At 34.9% G+C, this 22,461-nt stretch overlaps 1 protein-coding gene across 1 annotated transcript in view; it reads left to right on the forward strand.

Moving 5' to 3' along the window:
- Positions 1-22,461, forward strand: part of LOC135198583 (cadherin-86C-like) — a 101,223-nt gene that overhangs the window by 18,181 nt on the left and 60,581 nt on the right. Inside the window, 3 exon segments of the mRNA XM_064226300.1 lie at positions 5,730-5,950; positions 6,250-6,327; positions 14,652-14,783. Coding sequence (XP_064082370.1) covers positions 5,730-5,950; positions 6,250-6,327; positions 14,652-14,783 — 431 coding nt within the window.

A 22,461-nucleotide genomic window follows, 5' to 3' on the forward strand; every position in this document is an offset into this window, starting at 1 on the left:
ACCCCAAAAATATGATGTTATATATGATAAAAAATTAGACTGTGCACAATTTCATTGACTGATTGATTATACAATTGATGAGCAAAATTAATGCTGATATTTACAAAAGTACAGATCATATAATGCAAAATTGAACCATATTTTCATCATCAAAATATACACTCACTTACACCATTCGAAAGAGGAAACGAATGGGATTCCAGATGTACGATAAAATGCATTTCTCAAATTTGTGGCGAGCGTGGGTTTTAGCACTGGACGCCTCATTTCGTTTTTCATCCCTTTTTTAAGGCTTTTTTCCTCAGGATTTAATCCTATGTCTTTTCAGCTCCTTTCATTTGTTCTTTCTCACTCATTGTTTCCTTTTTCCATCTTCGCTCCTTCTCATTTTTTTATTTGGGTTCTCCGTTTTGTCCTCCACGCATCCATCCATCTTCTATTTATTTCTATAATTAGTTCTTGTACGCCCTCTTTCTCCACCTCACTTCCTCATTTAATTTTTTATCCATTATCTCCTCTTCCTCATCTTAATATTCTGCTTCTAAATTTGCCGAGTTTTACTTCTCTCTCCACTTCATTATTGAATTTTTTCAATTTTCTTTGCGTCTGTCTGTCATCATTCCATTAACGCCGCTTCAATTTTAACTTTCTCATTGTCCCTCTCCTTGCCTCTTCCACTTCTTTCTTTTATCCAGCGCCATTCCTTTCTTCACCTATCCATGTTACAATTTTCCTTCATATCTTCTGTCATCTCTCCATTTCACCAACGTCCAACTTTTCATTTCTCTTTTAAACTATTTTCCTCTGGCCTTTTAACTTTCTTTATTTTTTACTTGTACATTTACCATTCTTCAACTCCCCTTTTGCTAGTCCTTTTACTGTTTTTCACAACTTCATTTTACCACACTCCACCTTCCAGTTTACTCTCTTCGACCCCTTTATCTTACTATCCTTCAACACCCAATGTCCATTCCAACTCACAGCTTTCTTTTTTTTTCCATCTTGTAGTTTTACTATTTTCGACAGTCGATTTCTGTTCCCTTTGTCCAAGCTCATTATTTTACCCTCCATTTTTCTATCTTTATTTTTTCCTTTACGTGCAAAACTTTTCATCACCTAATTTTCTTTATTTCTCTCGTACGCCTCATTATTGTACTGTCGTTCATCTCTTGAGTTTACCATTTGCCAACTTTCCTTACCCTGTGCACTCTCAGCATTTCACCTTTTCTTGCCATCTTCCTTAAAATCAGGAATGCACTAAAGCTTTAGCACAAGCATTAGTCACCTGCATTCTTTCTTTGAAGCAAACTCATTTTGCAACACCAATGGCAAGCCTTGACACCATTCTTTTTAGGCTCGCGCAAAAACTACATTCTACCTCCGTTAATCGCGAGTTCCTATCCTTGGATTAGGCACTTGGCTTAATCGCCACACTCCAAAATAAATGTCTCTTGGAGGGGAATTCGTGACCCGTGTGACAGGTATTTACAGAGAGTTAATTGCTTGTAATAGTCGGAGCTATATATAGGGCAATTACGTTCAGTCCCTTTCCTAAGAATGTGTGGGATTCACGATGTCTTCTCTGAGCGTTCAAAGAATTCTAGCTTGGTCTTGAGGTCTACGTTCTTATCTTCTACGGGCTCTTGGAAATATGCCCGCAATATTTTAGGAAAATCAGTGTTTCGCCTTGATACCTGAAGGAGATGATGGTTAGTTTACTGGGCAATTTAACCAGTGCCTTATCCTCTTTGTGGCTGAGAGAGAGAGAGAGAGAGAGAGAGAGAGAGAGAAAGAGAGAGAGACAGAAAGAGAGAGAGAGAGAGATGCTGCTGGTTATATTTAAGAAAAAAAAAAAAAAAAAAAACCAAAAAAGAGAAAAAAAAAAAAAAAAAAAAAAAAAAGAAGAAAAAAAAAAAAAAAAAAGAAACATAAGAGATAAAACAAATAAAAAAAAGAAAAAAAAAGAAACGGAAAAAAAAAAGAAAAAGAAAAAAAAAAAAAAAAAAAAGAAAGAGAAAAAAAAAAAAAAAAAAAAAAAACATAGAGAGAGAGAGAGAGATGTTGCTGGTTATATTTAGAATCATTCAAAAGTGTATGTTGCAAGGGTAAGTTCACATAGTTATGGATTTCCCCTGTAAAATTCATGATTATAACTACACGAAGGACTAGACCCATGCCTGGTGCAGTCCTTGCTTTGTGGCAAGACCACGTGATCAATAATTGTAATAATGTCTCGTGGCGTGTTTCTGTCGTTGAGGAAGTAATAAAATTAGTGATAGGTATATCTGAGGATATAAAGCTGAATTAGATGTATATATATTTATATATGTATACTGTGTGTGTCGGGGACTTTGTGAGCGTGTGGATATGTGCTTACGTGTTTGTGCGTGCGCATACATAAAAAAATATGATGAAAAGTTACATATGGATGGGCGAGTCATATAGCTGTCTTTACTACGCCCTTACATATATACATGCCTCAATTAAGCATTCAAGGTCACACACAACCATATACTAGACCACACAAGTAATTGACACAAACATCAATACTTTCTTACGCACGAGGGAGCCATCTTATGAACATACGCACAAGCCGTTGACTCCTGAGCTACGTTAAGGAACGTTAAGATTGGGTAGCACTTGAAGAGGTGGTCATAAAAATATGCCAGGGTACATCGACACTCAAGTTGCTAAACATCCAAGGGGCAGGGCATGGGGTAGCCAGCCTCACCTTATTTGTAGGGTTGTGCCTTTTGGAGTCATTCCCACTCTGGCTAACGAGAAAAATAGGGATAATTTATCTATTTATCCCTCTGTCGGACATTTCAGATATTCAAGTTTATTGCGAAGCTTGATATCGGCTGCTTCTCTCTCTCTCTCTCTCTCTCTCTCTCTCTCTCTCTCTCTCTCTCATCTCTCTCTCTATCTATATATATATATATATATATTATATATATATATAGATATATGTATATTATATTATATTATATATATATTTATAATATATATATATAATTGTATATACATGTACATTACTTGCTTAAGATTACCTCACCTACTCTTTGGAAACTCTAAGCTATATTTGAATGACGAATTCTTTTGACTATAAACTTCAATGCTTCTGGTCTTTAAAGATCCTCGAGAGTTTCTTGTTCTGTGTTTAATAACAGAAGTTTGCCGGTATATATTCTGAGTGAGTTAATCAGACTTAAGTTACATCATCCAGTTCTTATTTATTCATAACCCTACTTCTATTTGTATTCACTGATATATGACTCCAAACAGGTGTACACACTTACACTCACACACATATATATAGTATATATATACATTAAGCTACAAATGTACTTTAATATTCAGTTCGCTTTACCTCGAATTAATATATTTTCATATGTGTTAACCGACCAGGCCCTTCGGTAAACACATATGAAAATATATTAATTCCGAGGTAGAGCTAATTGGATATTAAAGGACATTTGTAGCTTAACTCATGTATATGAATTACGGTGATGTGACAAAAATTCATAGCATATATATATATATATATATATATATATATATATATATATATATATATATATATACTAATACATATGCACATGTATAAAAAGCTGAACACGACCGAGTGGGTGAAAATCTGCTGTATACTACCTGGACACACCTGTAAGCGTATCATGAAAGTCGTGTTGATGAAAGAGACGGGAAGTCCCCTGAGACGTAAGGAGGGAGAAAAGGGCCAACAAAGAGAGGGAATAAAGCAAGGAGGAATGAAAGAAAGAGAAGGAATGACCTTGTGATAATGGGGCTCTTCGTGTTTCGTGCTCAAAGGTCCTGTAGTTTCTACTTACGTGAACAAAAGGCGGTTTTTTCTGCCCTTTGCTTTCTTACGTAACCAAGACGAGGGTGGCAGGGATCACAGTATTATGCGAGTATACGTATATTTTTAGTGTGAGGAATCATTGGCGAAGTCATTCTCTCTTTTATTTTCATCCATTTTGTCTTCACGTTTAATGGAGACGTTGTATAATGCTGTTCTTCTTCCTGTTATTGATTCTTTGAAACCGATTATTCTCTGCATTTGAAATCTATCTTTCTCTATACATCGTTTGATTTCCATTCACGTGATTTAATATGCCCTTGAAATACTGGCATATTCTATTTTGTATACATAGACATACGTAAACACACACACACACACACACACATATATATATATATATATATATATATATATATCATATTTATGTATTTATTATATAATCTGTATATTATTATTAATACTTATATAATAGACACAGACACACACATATATAAACATATATATATTATATATATATATATATATATATATATATATATATATATATATATATATGATGACATACATATATGACGTTGTTCATTTATTTAAAATATAGTCTCGTGATTGGTAGTAGAATGGTAAACTTTAGGATAGCATGCTATTTATGCTCCGTTCCGAAGGGTCACTATCATTTCCCTCTTACGTTCTTAATATAACCTTCTGAAGAATGTCATCGCATGGCCGTTAGGCATCGCTCGCGGTCACAGGATTTCTGATGATGCTAATTATAGCAACGTCGCTTCCATTTGTTAGTTTGTTTTGGTTTTATTGGGTAACAAACTGTTCGTGAGAGATCTGCATTGTTGGTGGAATGAACACTTTGGCGGTGTCATCACACGCGAGATATTCCTTTTCATGTCGAATTTTCTTGTTTATTTTCTTTGTTTACCATTTGGCTTCCGACAAAAGCCTCTACCTGGGTGTTCATGCAAAGGTCTGATGTGCTCAAAGGCATAGGCTTTTCCTTTTCATCTTGCAATAGGATTTTCTTTTAGGTCTTATTTGCACGCGTTTTAAATTCTGTCTGCGTTTCTATTTTTTGTCCTTTAATTTCCCTGTTTTGAGACAATATTGTCGAAATGTTTTATCCTTCACTCTTTCCTCAAGAGTTAGGTTTGTTGGTTCCTGCATACCTGAACATAAAATGATATAAATTCAGGATAATTCCTTCCCTCTTTTCCATCATATAATATTCATTCAAGAGGCGGTCACACATAATAAGTAAAAATAATGAACAGCTTGATATCATGATTTACGTTTAAATGATTTTCTGAGTTATATTTATGTCACCTCTTAACAAATAATTTTCCTTTACTTCTTGTTGTTTTTGTTTGCGGCTGTTGACACTTTCCAAGAGTTTAAAATCTGCTCAGAACGCTTGGAAATTTCGTGAAATTACTGAAATAAACGAATGATCAATTCTGGTGTTATGAGCTAAGGACTATTCGATACCTAAAGTAATCATGGTTTCCTATTACACTTAAGTATTCCTGCGGATGCTTGATAACCCATTTTCAAACACGCTGGCAAATCAAATCGCTCTGACTCTTTAAGTAAATGCTCGTGAATAAAGATTAATATTTTCCAGACTAAGTATATATGGAATATGCTCTATGTTCTTTTTAAAATAACTAAGGGTTAAAATCAAGAGCATAAAACAAGCAAGGTTCCAATAACATTTTCATTACTATTAATTCCTGAGAGAGAGAGAGAGAGAGAGAGAGAGAGAGAGGAGAGAGAGAGAGATATCTTGATCTATACTCTTTTCATATTGCTTTCGTTCCAATCTAAAAGCATGAAATTCATTTTGAAATCTGATTGTGATCGATTTAGATAATTTAACTGTAACACCTTCTCTTCTTTGCAGGTCAAGACAGTAGCCTGATTGATATCGAATCGGATTACGAATTCGGTTATGTTTACCTACGGCAGCGTTTGAATGAACGTAAGAACTACTCTCTTATCCTGACCGTGACGGACAAGGTAGGAGATCACACGGAAGTTCTCTCTCGTATCGTACCCACTAAAGGGAGAACTCCTACTTCAGATATCTTCGTCAAGTATTCGGCGTCGGCTGTTGTACCAGAGGTGAGATGGCGGATAATACTTATGCTTTAAACCTGACCAAGGTTTTCATTTATTTCTATGAATAATTCACATAGAAAAGAAGTTTATAAAAACAGGATTTTTTAACGTTACTTTGGTTCATACTACGTATGTTGTAATTAGAGATAAAACTGTCGTGGTATGACAGGCAAAAATTGTTATACAAAGCTAATCTGATTGACATTTTGATATTGGATAAAAGAAAATCTAGTCTCATCTATAACCCACCCCCCTTTTTTTTCATGGGTACGTGATTTCATCTCTTTTCGTCTATTGCACAGAACACCGCCGTTGGAACCTTGATTACTTTTGTTGTGGCGAGGAAACAACCGCTTTCGTCGGTGGACTTTACTATACTGGTAAGTGATTCGTTGTCATGACGTTTTATGTAGGCCTCTTACATATAATGAACACGATCTTATGTTATTGTGATTACAAAGCACTTGATGGAGAGGTTCGTTTTTTAACATAAGATTTAGGTTTATATATATATATTTATTATACTATGTAGTTTATAATAGAATTTTCATAAATTTATATGTATATAAATTTACTAATTTTAAATATTAATATATATTCTTATTTTATATGAATATATATATATATATTAGATATATATCTAGTATATATATATATATATATATAATATATATAATATTATTATATATATATATATATATTGTAGTTCGTTTTTGGGGTTGGGGGTAAAATAAAACTGACATTAGTTTTCTCTATTGTGATTACAAAGCACTTGATGGAAGAGGTTTCGTTTTTTTCATAAATTTAGGTTTATATTATATATATTTATAATATATATATATATATATATTATATATATATATATAATATATATGTATATATTATATATATATTTTTATATATGTATAAATAAATATATATATATATATTATATATTATATATATATATATATATATATATATAAATATATTATATTGTAGTTCGTTTTTGGGTTTTGGGTAAAACTGACATTAGTTTTCTCTGTAATCTGATAAGCTTACTGGCATCTGTCTTTTGGTACGAAATATTACGTCACAAGTTTAGACAGTAACTAAATAAAAAAGATGTATATAAAAATCAGAGGAGATAAGATTCAAACCATCAAAGTTAAAACTTGACGACCGGCCACCAAATCTCATGCGCATTGTACGGGTAAAATTGTCGATCAAAAGAATGGAAATGATTCAATAGCTTCTATATTTCGTGACAAGCGTCGATCATTAACGCACGTAACAGAGTTATTAGTCAGCTCAAGGCTAGAAGAAATGAAAAAATAAATGATGCTTTTTATTTATTTTTTACAAGAATGGCTCATATAATTTTTATTGCTGTACGTTTTAGAATGACAGTTTGAAACTGGTTGAAAATAGCAAGATTACTTATGGTTACATATTGTTTACTTGTAACAAAGTATGTAGATATTGGGGATCAATAATCTGTTTATGAGTTTCAGAATCGGGTCATTCTCTCTTAAGATACGAAGCGCAATATTTTGTAACGTTAAACACCACTGAATTTTACGCAACTTCCTGATCAATCAGCGAGCACATTGCTAGCATTCATGTGAGTGAGAAATTTATATGTATATACGTATTATATATATATATATATATATATATATATATATATATATATATATATATGTTTGTAAGAATATATAGAATTTTGTTTAGGAGACGTTCTCAAAAAAGATTTCCACTGTTACTGCCATGTCATCCAAGTGACTTTCTATTAGTTGAATTTCTATTTTTATTTGTTTATTTTCTTCAAGAAACATTTTAACAACAACGGACAAATGTGTAGGATTGGCTACTGCCAACTGACCCCTGTCTTGGGATCTCGACTCTGAAAACGAGAAAAAAACAGAAAAACGATTTAAAATCGCTATTGAACTGTCGTCTTAGTCTGTCTCCCTTTTAAAAGAGATTGGACGTCGGAGGGACCCTCTTGATACCCTCCGGTGGGGCTATTTATGTTGAGATTCTGACAGGACCTTTTTTTTTTTTCTTTTGTGGGAGGATGATATATAATCTCCTTTGGGTTCCGTGTCTCTAAGAACCAAATGTAGTCTTTCCTTTTAGTTTAATTGGCATGAATTGCTTCAACATTCGGTTGGGACTGCTAAAATTCCAGGTGAAATCTTCTGGGGCGTCTTCTATTGTTCCTTTGTTTATGTGACGCTTCTATGTCTACGCCTTTGATTTTCGTTCTTTTGTCTTTTGTTTAGCTGTAATGTATTGTTCTGACGACTCATGTCACGAAGTCACTATGTTTCATTTCAATATTATTATTACTTAAATTGTTTTTCAAGTTTGGTTTTCTTTTGAATTCATGTGTTATTTTTCTTAAAATTAATATTTCATGTCATTATTGGATTTTCGTGTAGACAGATTTACTGTGTATAGAAATGATATATAACAAAGATCAATATATGGTTAACTGTCTATTTCTGGGGACGCTGAAGGTGAAGGACAAAGAACAAGAATATAAGACTTCATGTTAGTTTTGGAAAGGATTTTTTGTTTGTTATGCTAAAGAGAGATTTCATAGAACATAAGAATAAATGGAATCCATTTTACTCTCACACTCTCTTCAACAATTACAAAAATAAAGTTAATTTATAGATTCATTCGGTTTAATCGTCCTGTCCTTTATTAAGAATTACCAATAATATACATTGCCAAGCTCTTAATATTGGACATTAAAATTTCTTAGCAATATCTAAAATTAGAAGCTTGGAGTTGTATTTTATTTGTATCTGTAAATAAGGGAAGATACAATGAAATGAAAATCTGAAATAACTTTTCCCTGAAATCATGATTCTTTATTTTTCAAGATTTAATTTATTAGTAAAGGTTATGTGTTTGGGATATTCCTTTTTTTTTTTTTATTCCAAGGACTCACTAAAAAAGACTTTTATATATAGATAACCTCGTATATTCAGCCAGATATGCAGGCATAAATGACATTTAGGAAACTCTTGACGAAAATGGGTGGTGAGAAAGGTCGGGAGAGAATACTGAAGGAAATGAAAAACGAGCTGCCAGTTGTAAGCGTTATCATCATCATCATCATCAGAAACGTTCCCTTGTCTGGCCACCTTGAACCTTGAAAGCATTCGTTCTGAAGTAAAAACAGAACCGACGCACAGACGTGCTAGAATGTCATCCCAGGCCTCAAGGTCTCTCTTTCCCCTAAGGCTAAACCCACGCAATTAAACCTTCCTAGTCCAGGGCCCCTTAAGCTAAGAGTAATTTCATGCTTAGCTCTAAGAACATGAAGAGTGGCACTAAGACAAGTGGCTCCAGCATAACTCGGCTCTCCTAATGTGCGTCGGCCACGCCATCTATTGACTGCCATTATCATCCATCACGGTACCTGGCCACTTCGGTCCACACAGACGGACAGTGAGGGATTGCGCGATTAATCTGGGATTTTGCTGGGATTACCGCCACTGAAGTGAGCTTACCCGTGCTATAATGTCTGAATTTAGATCCTATCCCATTCAACTCTTTTCGCATAGTCTGGTTCCGTGTGGATATGTGCCCTATGTTGCCGGTAATCCCTTTGATTTATGGAAATTTTTTTTTTATACATAGAGTGACGTGACGTATTTACTCTGTGGACTAGATTTATGTTTCTGAAGTTTCTTGAATGTGATGCTTTCCTTATTACCGTTTTGTTGCTAAAAGGCTATTCTTGGTATCTTAGTTCAAGGGCGTCGGGGCTCATGAGTCTCTCTCTCTCTCTCTCTCTCTCTCTCTCTCTCTCTCTCTCGTATATTCTTGCTAGAATTTTGATTATATTGTTAATGCAAAAGCACTAGAAGCATTTATTGCTGCATAGTTCAAGTGTGTTCTGCCGGTAGCAGTTGTATGCCTCTTGTTCATTAATCACGGTTTAGTTGATTGTAGCAAATCTCCATTTTGTTCTCTTCTCCCAATCACTTTATTTGTCTATCTATTTATATATGTATTTACTTCTCTTATCGCCTTGTCTTCCTATCATCGTTAATGCTACCATTATGCAAGGAAAAATAAGAATTGGCTTATTTACCTGTTGTTTAAGCTAGATAAGCTTGAACATTGCTTCCCTTAATTTAGTTTCATTGAAGGGGCATTCATAAGCTAGATCTTGTTAGTTAACTATTTAGATATTGTGGAATATTTCATCATTTGATATTTACACCAGGAATCCATTGATTGTATTTAATTTGTAAATTTACGCTCCCTTTTCAACTTTTTTTTGTAAAAAAAAGGGCGCATTTTGGAAACCGGATTATTATTTATTGATATTTTATTGGATTATCCTACCTGGCGATAATGTAAAAATGCATTCCAGTACAAGGCCATTGGAGTCCTCTACATAATGAAAACGATGTCATTCCAACCTTTGACGAAGGCAAGGTCAATTTAAGCTGCCGCAACCAAATTATGACCTGGAATCCAGGAGTGATCCTTGGTGTTCCTGGAACCAAAAATGGATTTCTCAGATGGAATCACCTTCGATCTGCTCATTTAACAATTTGGCGCAAAGATTACGATAATTGAAGTCATAACCCGTTGATTTAGTATTTCCTGATGAACATGCCTTTTCTCAGAGATTAATTTGCCAGGGCATGCTTTCCACGAAGTTCTTCAGGTGTCTTTGAGAATTACATAATGAGCAGAAGGAATACACAAATAAATAAATAAATAAATAAATAAATAATTAATTAATAAATAAATAAATTAATTAATTCATCAAATTAGATAAAAACCTAATAAATAACCAAATAAATAGATAAATAAATGAACCAGAATTAATTTCCGTATTATCAGAAACGCAAGGAATTTCCAGTAAACTGACATTTCCCATTATTTGTTATAATCCGAATTCGGATGGCCAACCGGGAATGGAGGACTGACGAATGGAATTTGAAATTCATGACTAATTTGGCCTTTTTGTGCCACCGTGGCCAATGTATGGTGATTGTGGAACGGTTTCTGAGTGAGTTCCTGGTCTGGCAAAAGTATGAGAGAGAGAGAGAGAGAGAGAGAGAGAGAGAGAGAGAGAGAGAGAGAGAGAGAGAGATTTGGGGGTCACTATGCAGGGGTGGAGCGTGAGAAGGACGTCAATATTCAGAATCTATTTTTACATAGTAAGGGCTCGAAGGAGACCTTAGTTGTGATAGCTTTTAGTACACTATGGAAGTGCTGAGAGAGAGAGAGAGAAGAGAGAGAGAGAGAGAGAGAGATAACTATATGGCTCCTTAAGTGCAAGAAATATGACATCCAAAGAACAGAATGCGATATTGAGCGAATTATCTAATACTTATAGACTGCGTGAGATTGAGTCAGTCAAGTAGAGCACTGGGGTACTTTCGGTTTTTCAGCGCTTCACAATGGCTGCCATGATGGTAGAAAATTTCACATGTTTTGAACTGGTTAGGATTTGACGCAAACTTAGCTGCAAAATTCTCTCATGGAGAATGTCAGACATGTATGTGTATATAGTTACAAACACCTTTTCTGTGACAAGATTGAATTGGAATAAAAAAAGAAAGAGGCATGGTAATGAAAAACGTTATATATGTATACTTACATGCTAATATGCAAAAATGTGTGTATGTATCGAAATACGAAAGAAACTTAGCTTGACAAGATTCCATTTTTTATATTTACATTTGTGCTTCTCCATGCCACAGTGCCATTAGGATATGATGTCTCTAAGTCATGTTACATTCATGATGTCACGTCATGAGTCACATAGCAAATACTCTGTGACGTAGCACTTCCTCTTGATGGTCATAAAACTCAAGGGAACAGTTCTTTCAGGCTCTTGTACTTTACGGGCAGTTTTCTAAAGAGTGTAGATTTAAGCGAGTCAAGAAAGGAATACGAAGCCAGTGGTGTATTCCTCTTGATATCATTCAAAGAAAAAGCAGTAACGAATAGGGGGACTGGTGCCCTTTTACCATTTAGGTGGTAATTGAAAAAATAATGTTTTGAAGTTTTAAATGATAAATGAAGATGAATACAATAGAAACGATTGTTTGCTTTGCAAGTATGATGAAAGAATTCGTTGAAAGAAGTAGACCATTCTGTTTTTTTGCGTAGTAAATAGAATTGTATAAAGAAGGAAAAGATGAGTTGAAGTTTTCTATTTTCTGTCAAGTCAGAAATTACATAGTAAAGGAATATATTGCCGGAGGTACTAAGTTTTATCTGAATAAAAATCATAAAATATGCAATTCCTGAGATGTTGAGATTTTGACAGTAATGAAAATTATTCAGTAATAGAGGACTTCACATATCGACACATAAATAGGAAAATGCAAGAGTTAAATATAATGTATATGGTTAGAATGTTAGGATTAGAATAAATAACATTTATTAAGTTGGAAGTTTCCAAATCATAGCAAAATATTTGACGAAGTTAATGTAAGCCAATAACGTTCTTCGTGACTGTCATGAAAATTCCAGCAAAAGAACTACCCTTGGAGCTTTGAACTCTGAACATTAGAAGTAGAAAAAAAAATGTCCATTCATTATTCCGGTTTAGTGTGGTATATTCGTGTTGGAAATGCGTGAATAACGAAAAGGGACCTGAAACGTTCTTAGGAAGGAATCCGTGCATTCCATTTATTACGCATACTCCTGGTTACCTAGCAGTGCGATTTTTTTCTATGACTTCAGTGCTGGTGAATAATTACATATGTGATAAATCTTAATAGGAAATTTGTGGAAATACATCTAATGAAAAAAGTTTTTGAAGAGAGAGAGAGAGAGAGAGAGAGAGAGAGAGAGAGAGAGAGAGAGAGAGAGAGCTAAAACTCAAGGAAACAAACAATTCAACTCTCAGGACACACAGGAGGGGAAATGACGAGGGGGGAAGATGAGAGGAGCAGTTGAAGGTCTGTTTGAGAGAACACGCAAACTTCCAGTCTTGACCCATAAATGGAAAAGGGATATTTCTTGGCTTCATTCCGACGCTCATCCCGTGGCCTTGACAAAAATTTTTTTTCTGTGTTTATAACGACGAAGGCACCGTTTCATTCCGGTACTGTCATTATTTTGGAGAGAGGGTGGCTGGGGCTAGAGCATGGTGACCTTTTTTTTTTTTTTTTTTTTTTTTTTCAAGCGAGTATGTATTCTATATTCCAGGAAGAGCTATAAATATATATGTACCTGGAAGGACCTTTGGGATTCCGGATAAGAAAAATGTCTGGAATTTTAGTAAAGAGGATGGTTGTTATTTTGAAGGTCTTATTTTTTCTATTTACCACGAAAGTTTCTGTGTCATGGCAGAAAAGATTACGGTGATTTGTGAACGAAAGTTTATATATGGCCGTAAGGTTAGTGAAATCGAAATGGCGTATTGTGTGCATATTTCATCTACGTGAAAGGCCTCTCATATTCATATCTTTTTCAGTATTCCTTTATATATATCATTGCCTAGCCCATGAAATTGTTAAGGGGATATTGTTTCGTTTCTTGTAATTTTCACAATGCACTCCAGAATCTCCGCCAATTTGATCGTCTTTGAATTATATGTTGTTTTTATATGATGGTTTGAATATTTCTCTTTCTGCATGTTCACGGAAGTTGTGGACTTGAATATAGTTAAGCAGAAAATATATGATATGCACCGCACGTGCTATTTCAGACAGCAAGTACAAGATGGAAAGAAACGAATATGAATTAACATTGATTTCGGACGCTGCCTTGAGTCACCACATACTTAAGTCGCAAAATCATGTTCATTATGGTATACATTTTTATATTCGCGCTAATCTTGAGCGCGCGTCCGCGCTACCCACTTGGAATCAATACGTACATACCTGAAAATAACCAGAGTAATTACGCAAAAGAGATTCAGAAATAATCATTGTTGTAGGATCACTGTGAGAATAAGTGTTGACTATACTAAACTTATGCATATAAAGGAGCAAAATGGCTAAAAATAATAACATCGACGACTCAGTGGGTCTATTTCATTTGTGCAAGGCTAATATTAAGCAAGAGCAATTTAGTATAGGAAATCTCAAGTAAAATTTGTGAACGCATTTCATTTGATAAAGAAAATTAAGTAATTACCGAAAATGAGAATGGGCTATCTGATGCTGATATCTTTTATTATTGAATTTATTTGGCTTTCATTAATCTCAGATTGATTTATGGTGCATATTATTTTCTGTTCTGTTGACCTCCAATCATAAGTGTGGTGCCTCCTTTTCAGTTTTTGAGTCCCGGAAATTGTCTTTTTTTAAAGGATAGTTTTTATACAGGAACTAGAGAGGTTCCGGTTGCAGTATTTTTCTGCTTATATCTTGGTTATGAAAGTGCAATAAGGAACGATTTCTTGATTCTTGATAAACAGATATAATTAAATAACTGCTAGTAATTACTAATTTCCATATAAAATCTAGTTTGTAGCTTCCTGTTTGTGTTTTTCCTTATTACAAAAACAGCAAATTGCCTGTAGTGCGTTTGTCGCTGAAGTCACTAAAATTTACTAGCGTTGGCCTTGATAATAATATTAAACAATTTATAAAGAATAACGTAGAAAAATAATACATAGGCAGACGAACAAACAAAGGATAGAGAAGAAACAAATAAAATAAGCAAAGGCAGATACGATGAATCATTACTTGCAATAACCCTTTATCTTTCTGTGACACAGGGTTCATCAGCTCACCTCTTTAAGATAACGTCAAGGTTATACTCGACGGACACTTATCGAGGAGACATTCTACTTCAAGGAAAACTCGATTACGAGGTGACTAATCTTCACGCTCTTCAGGTCTGCGCCTTGGTGAGTATTTGTTCCTATCTTTATGAATTCTGATGGCATGGGCGTATGTCTCTTCTTTCATTGCAATGGTGAGCTTTGCCTATATATATATATATATATATATATATATATATATATATATATATATATATATATTATATATATATATTATATATATTATATATATATATATATATATATATATAATATATATATATATATTCTGTTTTCCAAAATATCTCAGTATGTTTCAGATGTTCTACAATGTATGATTTGTACACCTTTGTACTTTAACGTGTATATTTTAAAGTACTAACAAAGCATGTGGTTGATTTTTGTTTCCGTAATGCCAGTCTTATGTAACCCATTTACATTATGATTTCCTTATAAGAAATGAGAGAGAGAGAGAGAGAGAGAGAGAGAGAGAGAGAGAGAGAGAGAGAGAGAGATAATAACAATGAGGGCTAGGTAATGCCCAGAGAAACGAGAGGAGATTATATAGACACGACATTTTTACATTTCCTATAATTTTCCTATTATTAGGTCAGTGTTTATACGAGGGATCTTCATGCTACGTACATAGGGTCTGTAAAAATTCGGCTGGAGAGAGAGAGAGAGAGAGAGAGAGAGAGAGAGAGAGAGAGAGAGAGAGAGAGAGAGAGAGATTTTTAAAAGTATTTTCAGAATCGATTTCTGCCAACATGCAGTTTACACAGGTTGATTTTTAAAAGTCTGCAGCGAATCTATGATTTTGATTATATACTAACGTCAAAACAGATTTTACGAAGGCTTTAAATACCGATAAGTAGTAGATGGAAACACTCCAAATACTGTTCAGATATTTCCATTTTATCGTCAGTAACCTAAATGTTTCTTAGAAACGTATCTATAGTGGCCATAAAGTTGGTTATAAAAGATAGCATCAGTGCTACATAGAAGTATGTGCCCAAATGGGCCTACTGTGTTATGATTATGGAAGTAAACTGACCTTCATAGCATTCTGAGCGGCCAAATTCAGCGATAAATGAAGATCAAGTGATAAACGTAGTATGGCTAGCAGTGATATAAATAAATACATAGGTTTGCGAAAACTCACCAAATTAGGAATTTTCTGATCTTGCATATATTTTCCTCGAATTCTTGAGAACGCTATTTATTTGCCTGGCTCGAGAAACGATTTTGAACACCGTTTCCCCTTGCTTAGAAAGTCCATCAACTCAGTTTCCTTGTCTCATGAAGCACATAAGGATCCCCACTATTACTATGAGAAAATTCGGAGTCTGAGAGTTCAGTCGAATTCTCAGGTGAATCAATTTCGTAAAGAATTCACAGTTCTCTTTCATGCTCAAAAAAGGGTCGAGGATAATTTGCCAGTACTTGATGCGATAAATCAAAAACTCCATTGTATTTGCCAAGATGGGTGTTTTTAGAGTCATGATTCTTCAGTTTAGAAGACATTTCAAGACAGAGAAAGGGAAAAGTCGACTGTAGTTGCTTTGTGAACTCCACCCAAACATCTCGAGGAGAACTCATGCCTTTTGCTGAAGTACTTTGGTATATATCACTTCAAAGGAAATAGTCAGTGGATTCAGCTTACTTTCGAGGGAATAATTATTCATCTTCATCGTAAAAAGGCGCGTAAGCACGACTACACTCACATTGATATATATTATATATATATATATATATATATATATATATATATATATATATATATATATATATATATATATATATATATATATATTTATATATATGTATATATATATACATGTATATGTATATGAGATCTGCAGGCGATAGTGACTCACAAGTGTCCTTGTAATGTAATGATTATTGTTGGTCATCTGAAAAAGAAAAGCTATGGCGATTCCCCCAATCTTCTGATAACGCTTGACTTGAATCATGTTTTATTGGCAGTAAATTGGCTCTTAATGGTGAACAGCTTTAGTCTCTGTTCATTAATGTGTACTTCGAAGAATTAAAAAGTAGGTGAAGGTCAACAACTAACAGCAATAAATGTAGTACCGCTGATCGAGGATTTGAGACATTTTTTTTCCTACACGCCTGAGATCTCCCGTCTGCATAAATACATATGTTTATGCTAATGATCAGAGATACTATAATACATTACTTATCAAAAAGTCAAACTGTACCCAGCAAAATTTTACGTTACCTCTGTTTTTTTTTTCTGCAAATGTTTTTTCCGAGATAAATTTCCATTCTAAAAGTAATAGTATGACTACTTGCATCCAGATTCGGTGATTAAACGATCTTTTACCTTTTAGTTCAGGGAACCATGAAAGCTTACTGACGTGAGAGGAAAGAGCCCAGCCTACCGCCCGGCAGGTGCATTGCATCATTCATTATAAAGTGATCGACCTGAGATTTAGCAAAGATTGCTGATGTATAAAAAAGATTTTATTTCTTAAAGAAACTATGTCATTTTTTGATTATCGTGTGAAAGCAGAGTCGACTTTTATTTTTTTAGACTATATAATTTTGGAGACAACCATCAGTAAAATATTGCACGAAATACTTTGATGTGAGTATTGCAGTATTGTTGTACATTTTCCTTGAAATTTGCTACGAACGAATAACAAGTAGTAACCATGGGATTTCTGTGATAAACACTGGTAAATCATACAGGGAAAATGCACTACTATATTCTTAAAAAACGTATTCATAAAATACTGCTATATTAAAGCGTGTGTCTCTTTGAAGGAAATCGTTGGTTGAATTGTAAGGTTATAAAGTGTGGTATTGCAGGTGTTACTGAAATCTATGGTTTCACACACGCATATACTGTGTAGACATATATACATATACGCATTGATAAATATAATCATATAATACACACACACACATATATATATACACGTGTGTGTATGTATATATACATGCGTATGTATCTGTATACAAACACGAAATTTCACGGTTTTCGTAATCAGAGCAAAATTATCAAAATTGCAAATCACAGCGGTCGAAATGATTCACTGGGTTTTCCTGGACTTCACCTGCTTTCCTAGAACGAGTATCTTGCCAGGAGTTTCAAAAGACAATTTTTTTCCCAGAAGGCGGGATCTTTCCGAAAAAATAAAAAAAAGAACTGATAAAGAATCTGATAAATAGTCCATCAATCACGAAAGTGCAGTTTCATTGAGCTTCTTGACCGGTCGATAGATAGGTATCACTCTTTCGTGCGTACTAGAGACTCTCTGATAGTTGATAAACACGAGTTTGTGTGGATTGAGCGGGAATGTTGGATAATGGTTGCTCTTCGCTCACTTCTATCAGATTCTTGACCAAGCTGTCGTTGGGTTTGTTTTGCAATTTAAAAAAAAAACCCTCTTTTGTACTATCATATTTAACAAATCGTAGACAATAGGATAGCAATTGAGATTTTATCTTACCAAAGTATCAAAGGTATATTTCATCGATTAATTTAAAAAAAATATGAAAAGTTAATTAGAAATACAAATAGACGGAAAACTCAGCTGTTAAGTACATATGCATACAAAACCGTACAACAAGAAATAGAAATCTTTCATTCCGTGAAGGATTTGCCGCAGGCTGCCCATCTATTGCATAATGTCAGTGTCTTTCCTATGCACACGATTTCTTTTGGAGAAACCCCCGCAATTCCTTCCTCCAGAACCGTAATTTCAGATCATTACGTTTCTGTGCCAAAATGATTAGGTTGGAGTTTGACTCTGTTATTGAAGGCGTGCTTGAACGATATTACAGTCCTCTGGCGATGACATAATGAGCTAAATACTACTTTGCTAAGGACGGCTAAACCATTCCGGTCTTTAAGGCAAGAGATCATAGGGAACAGGGAGCACGGTCGTTATTAGTATCAAGCTTATTACATGCTGACAGAAAATTATTGCGTATTGGTTGTAAATGGATTCGGGAAAGAACAGTGCCACTGATTTCTTTTTCTTTAGGTCAAGAGGAAATAAAGATGCGTATTGTTTACTTTTCAAAGTTGAATGTCGAAAATCATTTTGAACCATATGCGGTCGTCATCATAAGGTTCAATTTATAATGTCCCTGTCTTGGAAAGACTCAAGCTCTTTTTGCATTGTGCCACAAGAGCCAGCTTTGGTTGGTCACCGACAACTCTTGTGCCAGGAGACCGTAAAGGCTACTCTAGATTATCAGAATCATTTGCAGGGGAAGCTATAATAAGAGGGGGTGTAATGAAAGGCGAGGTTGACCCTCGAGCAAATCCAGTGTTCTTCCTTTTATCCGGATTGAGTCAAACGACATCTATCCGTTGGGCACTGAATGAGAAGATGGATGGAGGAGTGAATGGGAGATGAAAGGGAATATTGGCTGGGCGTTACCAAAATAAGAATATACAAAAAGTAAGGTTAAAGGCAGTGGAGTGATGGATGGAGACAGTGGGTTTGGATGGTAAGGGAGGGTGACTAGGAATAAAGAATGGTTGTCATAAGGGATAGGTAATATGCGTAAGTTGGGGTCTACAGGAACATAAAAGAAAAGAAGACATTTTTTATATGAGACAAAGGAGAAATTTATATAATGTAAGGGGGCAAACAACGTAGAGAGGGAGCAAGTGTCAAGAGAAAAAACGGATTATTACGTGAATTAGGAAAATAAGGAAATGATAAAATCTAAGGATAATAACTCAAAGTAATTACTTGTGAAGAAAGAAAAGCTAAAGAAAAACAGACGAAGAAATATGGGCATTGAATGTCCAAGTTCTCCCTTACTGAATTATGATAATGCAAACATATATTCCTAGCATTTGTGACTAGAAAATAAATTAATTTATATCTAGTATTTCGTTCTTCAGATGTCATTTTGCTCGACATCTAGCTGTGTGAGAGGACGTAACATGAGAAAATTGTCAAAACTGAAAACGAATTACGCTTATCTTAATCATTAAAAATTCCAGTTTATTCCTTTTTGTTTTTCAAAACAATTGACGTTCCTTCTCAGAACTGTGAGTAACATCGCCATACGTTGTAATTATGCCACCTTTCTTTGTCTTTAGGCGTAAACGCAATTAACGTCATTCAACATATTCTGATTATGACCAAGCTTCTAATTAATTTTCCACCCTATTTCGCCAAAGAAACCCTATTATGCAACGCTCCACCCCACGCGAGTGGGTCGATAAATGATGCATACTAGTACTGTTCTATTCACTCCCCTCCCCCATCTGACCCCTTTCATTTCCCCTCTCTGTTCTCTTTATCCACTTGGCCTTTATCACCACAATTATCTTGATTCCCTTTCGCCCCTCTTTCTCATGACTGAATCATGTGTTTCACGGAGGGCAGGTGATGACGTTCCCCTCTGCGGGAGCTTGTCTCCCATCGTATAAAAAAAATTGACTTCTCAAGAAACTGGACTGAGTCAGCTTGAATAACAGAAGGCCCGTGTGAAGTACCAGAAGTCTGAGTCAAGAGATGGCGGTTCTAAAGAATGGACGAAAAGATCAGCAAGATAAAAACGCTGTTTCAAGAAGGTGTATCCTCTAAAAGAATTACGAATGGTATATGTATCATTATACATTTTGCACACTTCAGGAATGTACCAGATCCCACAGTCTATTTGTATTATATGAGAATCTTTCTAAGGATGATCATTCCCACGTGCGCAGTCAGTTCCGGACGGTTCACAACAGTGATTGCATGCCTGACGTTACCATCTCTAGAGTTTTTATGGGGGAAATCAATGAGTTTTATCTTCGGAAGTCTCTAAATATTGACTTATTCTATCAAGATACCTTTTCCACTTGTGCCTTCTGTAACCTCGAACGAGATCGGGCTAAGGATAATCTGAATCTAGACCTCGTAATATTTTTAATGGCCAACGTATATATAGCAGCGACGGTTTTACGTTGTTTGTGGATATCTATGTTTACACTTTTTAATGGATAAAGCTTTCAAGTTGAGCCAAGGGAAAATATATATTTCAAGCTGAGTAATAGGGAATCTATTGCAGTTTATAATGGTTTTCGGGGAACACTTTTGAATAGTGTCTTTTTGGAATTGTAGATGCATAGAAATGATGATCATCGAGCTGTGAGTAAGCTATGATAGCATCGTTAAAGAGCGACTTCTGTTTGAATCTTGCCAAGTATTGCGGCTTGAGAAAATGACTAAAGATTTCGTTTTTAAGACTTATTAGCCTGAACATTGTTACATTTTCATATTCTCATTTTCTTACAGTGCTCATTAGAATGTTTAACGCCATTTTATGTCTACGTTTAGTTGCCCGTTATCAATAATGAAACATATAATTCAGTTTTCTTTACTCTTTTCTCGTTTTTCTGTTCGTTTTGTGTCACGTTTTTGGCTCAAGCGCAGTAATTATAACAAGGAGAAAGCTAGTGGCTATTGCATAATTGGATGAATTGTGCATAATTCGCCCAACCTTTTTCCCGCTTTCTGGATCGGCAGCATTCGTCGATTACCTGACAGTCTAAGCAATTATTGTCATGTGATACCAGGTTTTGCATATCAGCAGTTTTAACGTTAGTTAATAATTTCATCGGTTCCTTATGTCTTTTATTTTGAATTTAGAAAATTAACAGTTATACTAATATTGACTCAAAAACGTTTTCTTTTTCACAGTCTGTATTTTAGGCATTAGCAGGTTTACCATTACGGAACATTTCGAACTCACAATTTTTCTTATATTGTATTTTACATTTTTCAGCGATATACTAATTACCGAATAATTTGACCAAAATTGTCCTGTTCCGTACCTTGTCATTTACGACTGTAGAATCCAGGGGGCGGAGGCGAGGCCTGTTTCGTTGGAAGCAGCTCAATTATGAACATTATCTTTACGTAATGATGCTGCTAGTTACACGTGCGTTGATACTTCAGCCATGGCTTCTTTGATCACTGAAATACAGCGTGGCTGAATTGCCTGTAATTTCTCGTTGGCCTGCCCACATAATTATTCATCTCGTGTTGGTTCGCATTCCAGAATAAACGCATAGTTTAAAAACTCTGTACAAACTGAAATGCGTATATTTGTCGTTTTTTTTTTTAAGTAGGATGTATTGCGTATATCAAAATCGTGCTTGAAAGGCATTTTGTTAGACAAGGCAGAGAGTATTTTTGGGAGGGGAAGGGGCTACTGTCGGACGGGGACTTGGGTCCAACGTATTTACTTATCTCATATTAATTGCTCTCGTTTATTCGGTAACTCAAAATTGGAATAATAATCTTCTCTCTGACACAGCCAAGATATTATAAATCGTGGGTTAAGAAGTTCACTTTTCAGGCAATGACGCACTTTCCCGGGAATGTTTTATCTCATAATCGGTTTATTTGTATATCTGTCATGCTAGTCATTGCACTGTGCACAAAGATCTATAGTGATTAAATTGAAGTACAAAGAGAGAGAGAGAGAGAGAGAGAGAGAGACGATGAATGAGACGAGATGAGGAGGAGAGACAGGAGAACCATGGATATCTGCATTCGGGATTTCTTCAACGGGCAACCACTAATAAACTTGAGGTCACAAAACTGATTGTAAGCGCATGTATCATTTTGGGTTTAGAATACCATTTCATGGAATTCCACTCTCTATACCTAACTAACAAAGTAATTTATTAATGATCTCTTCGTCGACTTTCGCGTCCACAAAGGGTTCTGGCCAACAGTATTCCCAATTTTCTTCCCCTTCCATCATCCCCTCATTGTTG

This window comes from Macrobrachium nipponense, chromosome 22 (genome assembly GCF_015104395.2).
Source record: "Macrobrachium nipponense isolate FS-2020 chromosome 22, ASM1510439v2, whole genome shotgun sequence".
NCBI classification, from domain to species: domain Eukaryota; kingdom Metazoa; phylum Arthropoda; class Malacostraca; order Decapoda; family Palaemonidae; genus Macrobrachium; species Macrobrachium nipponense.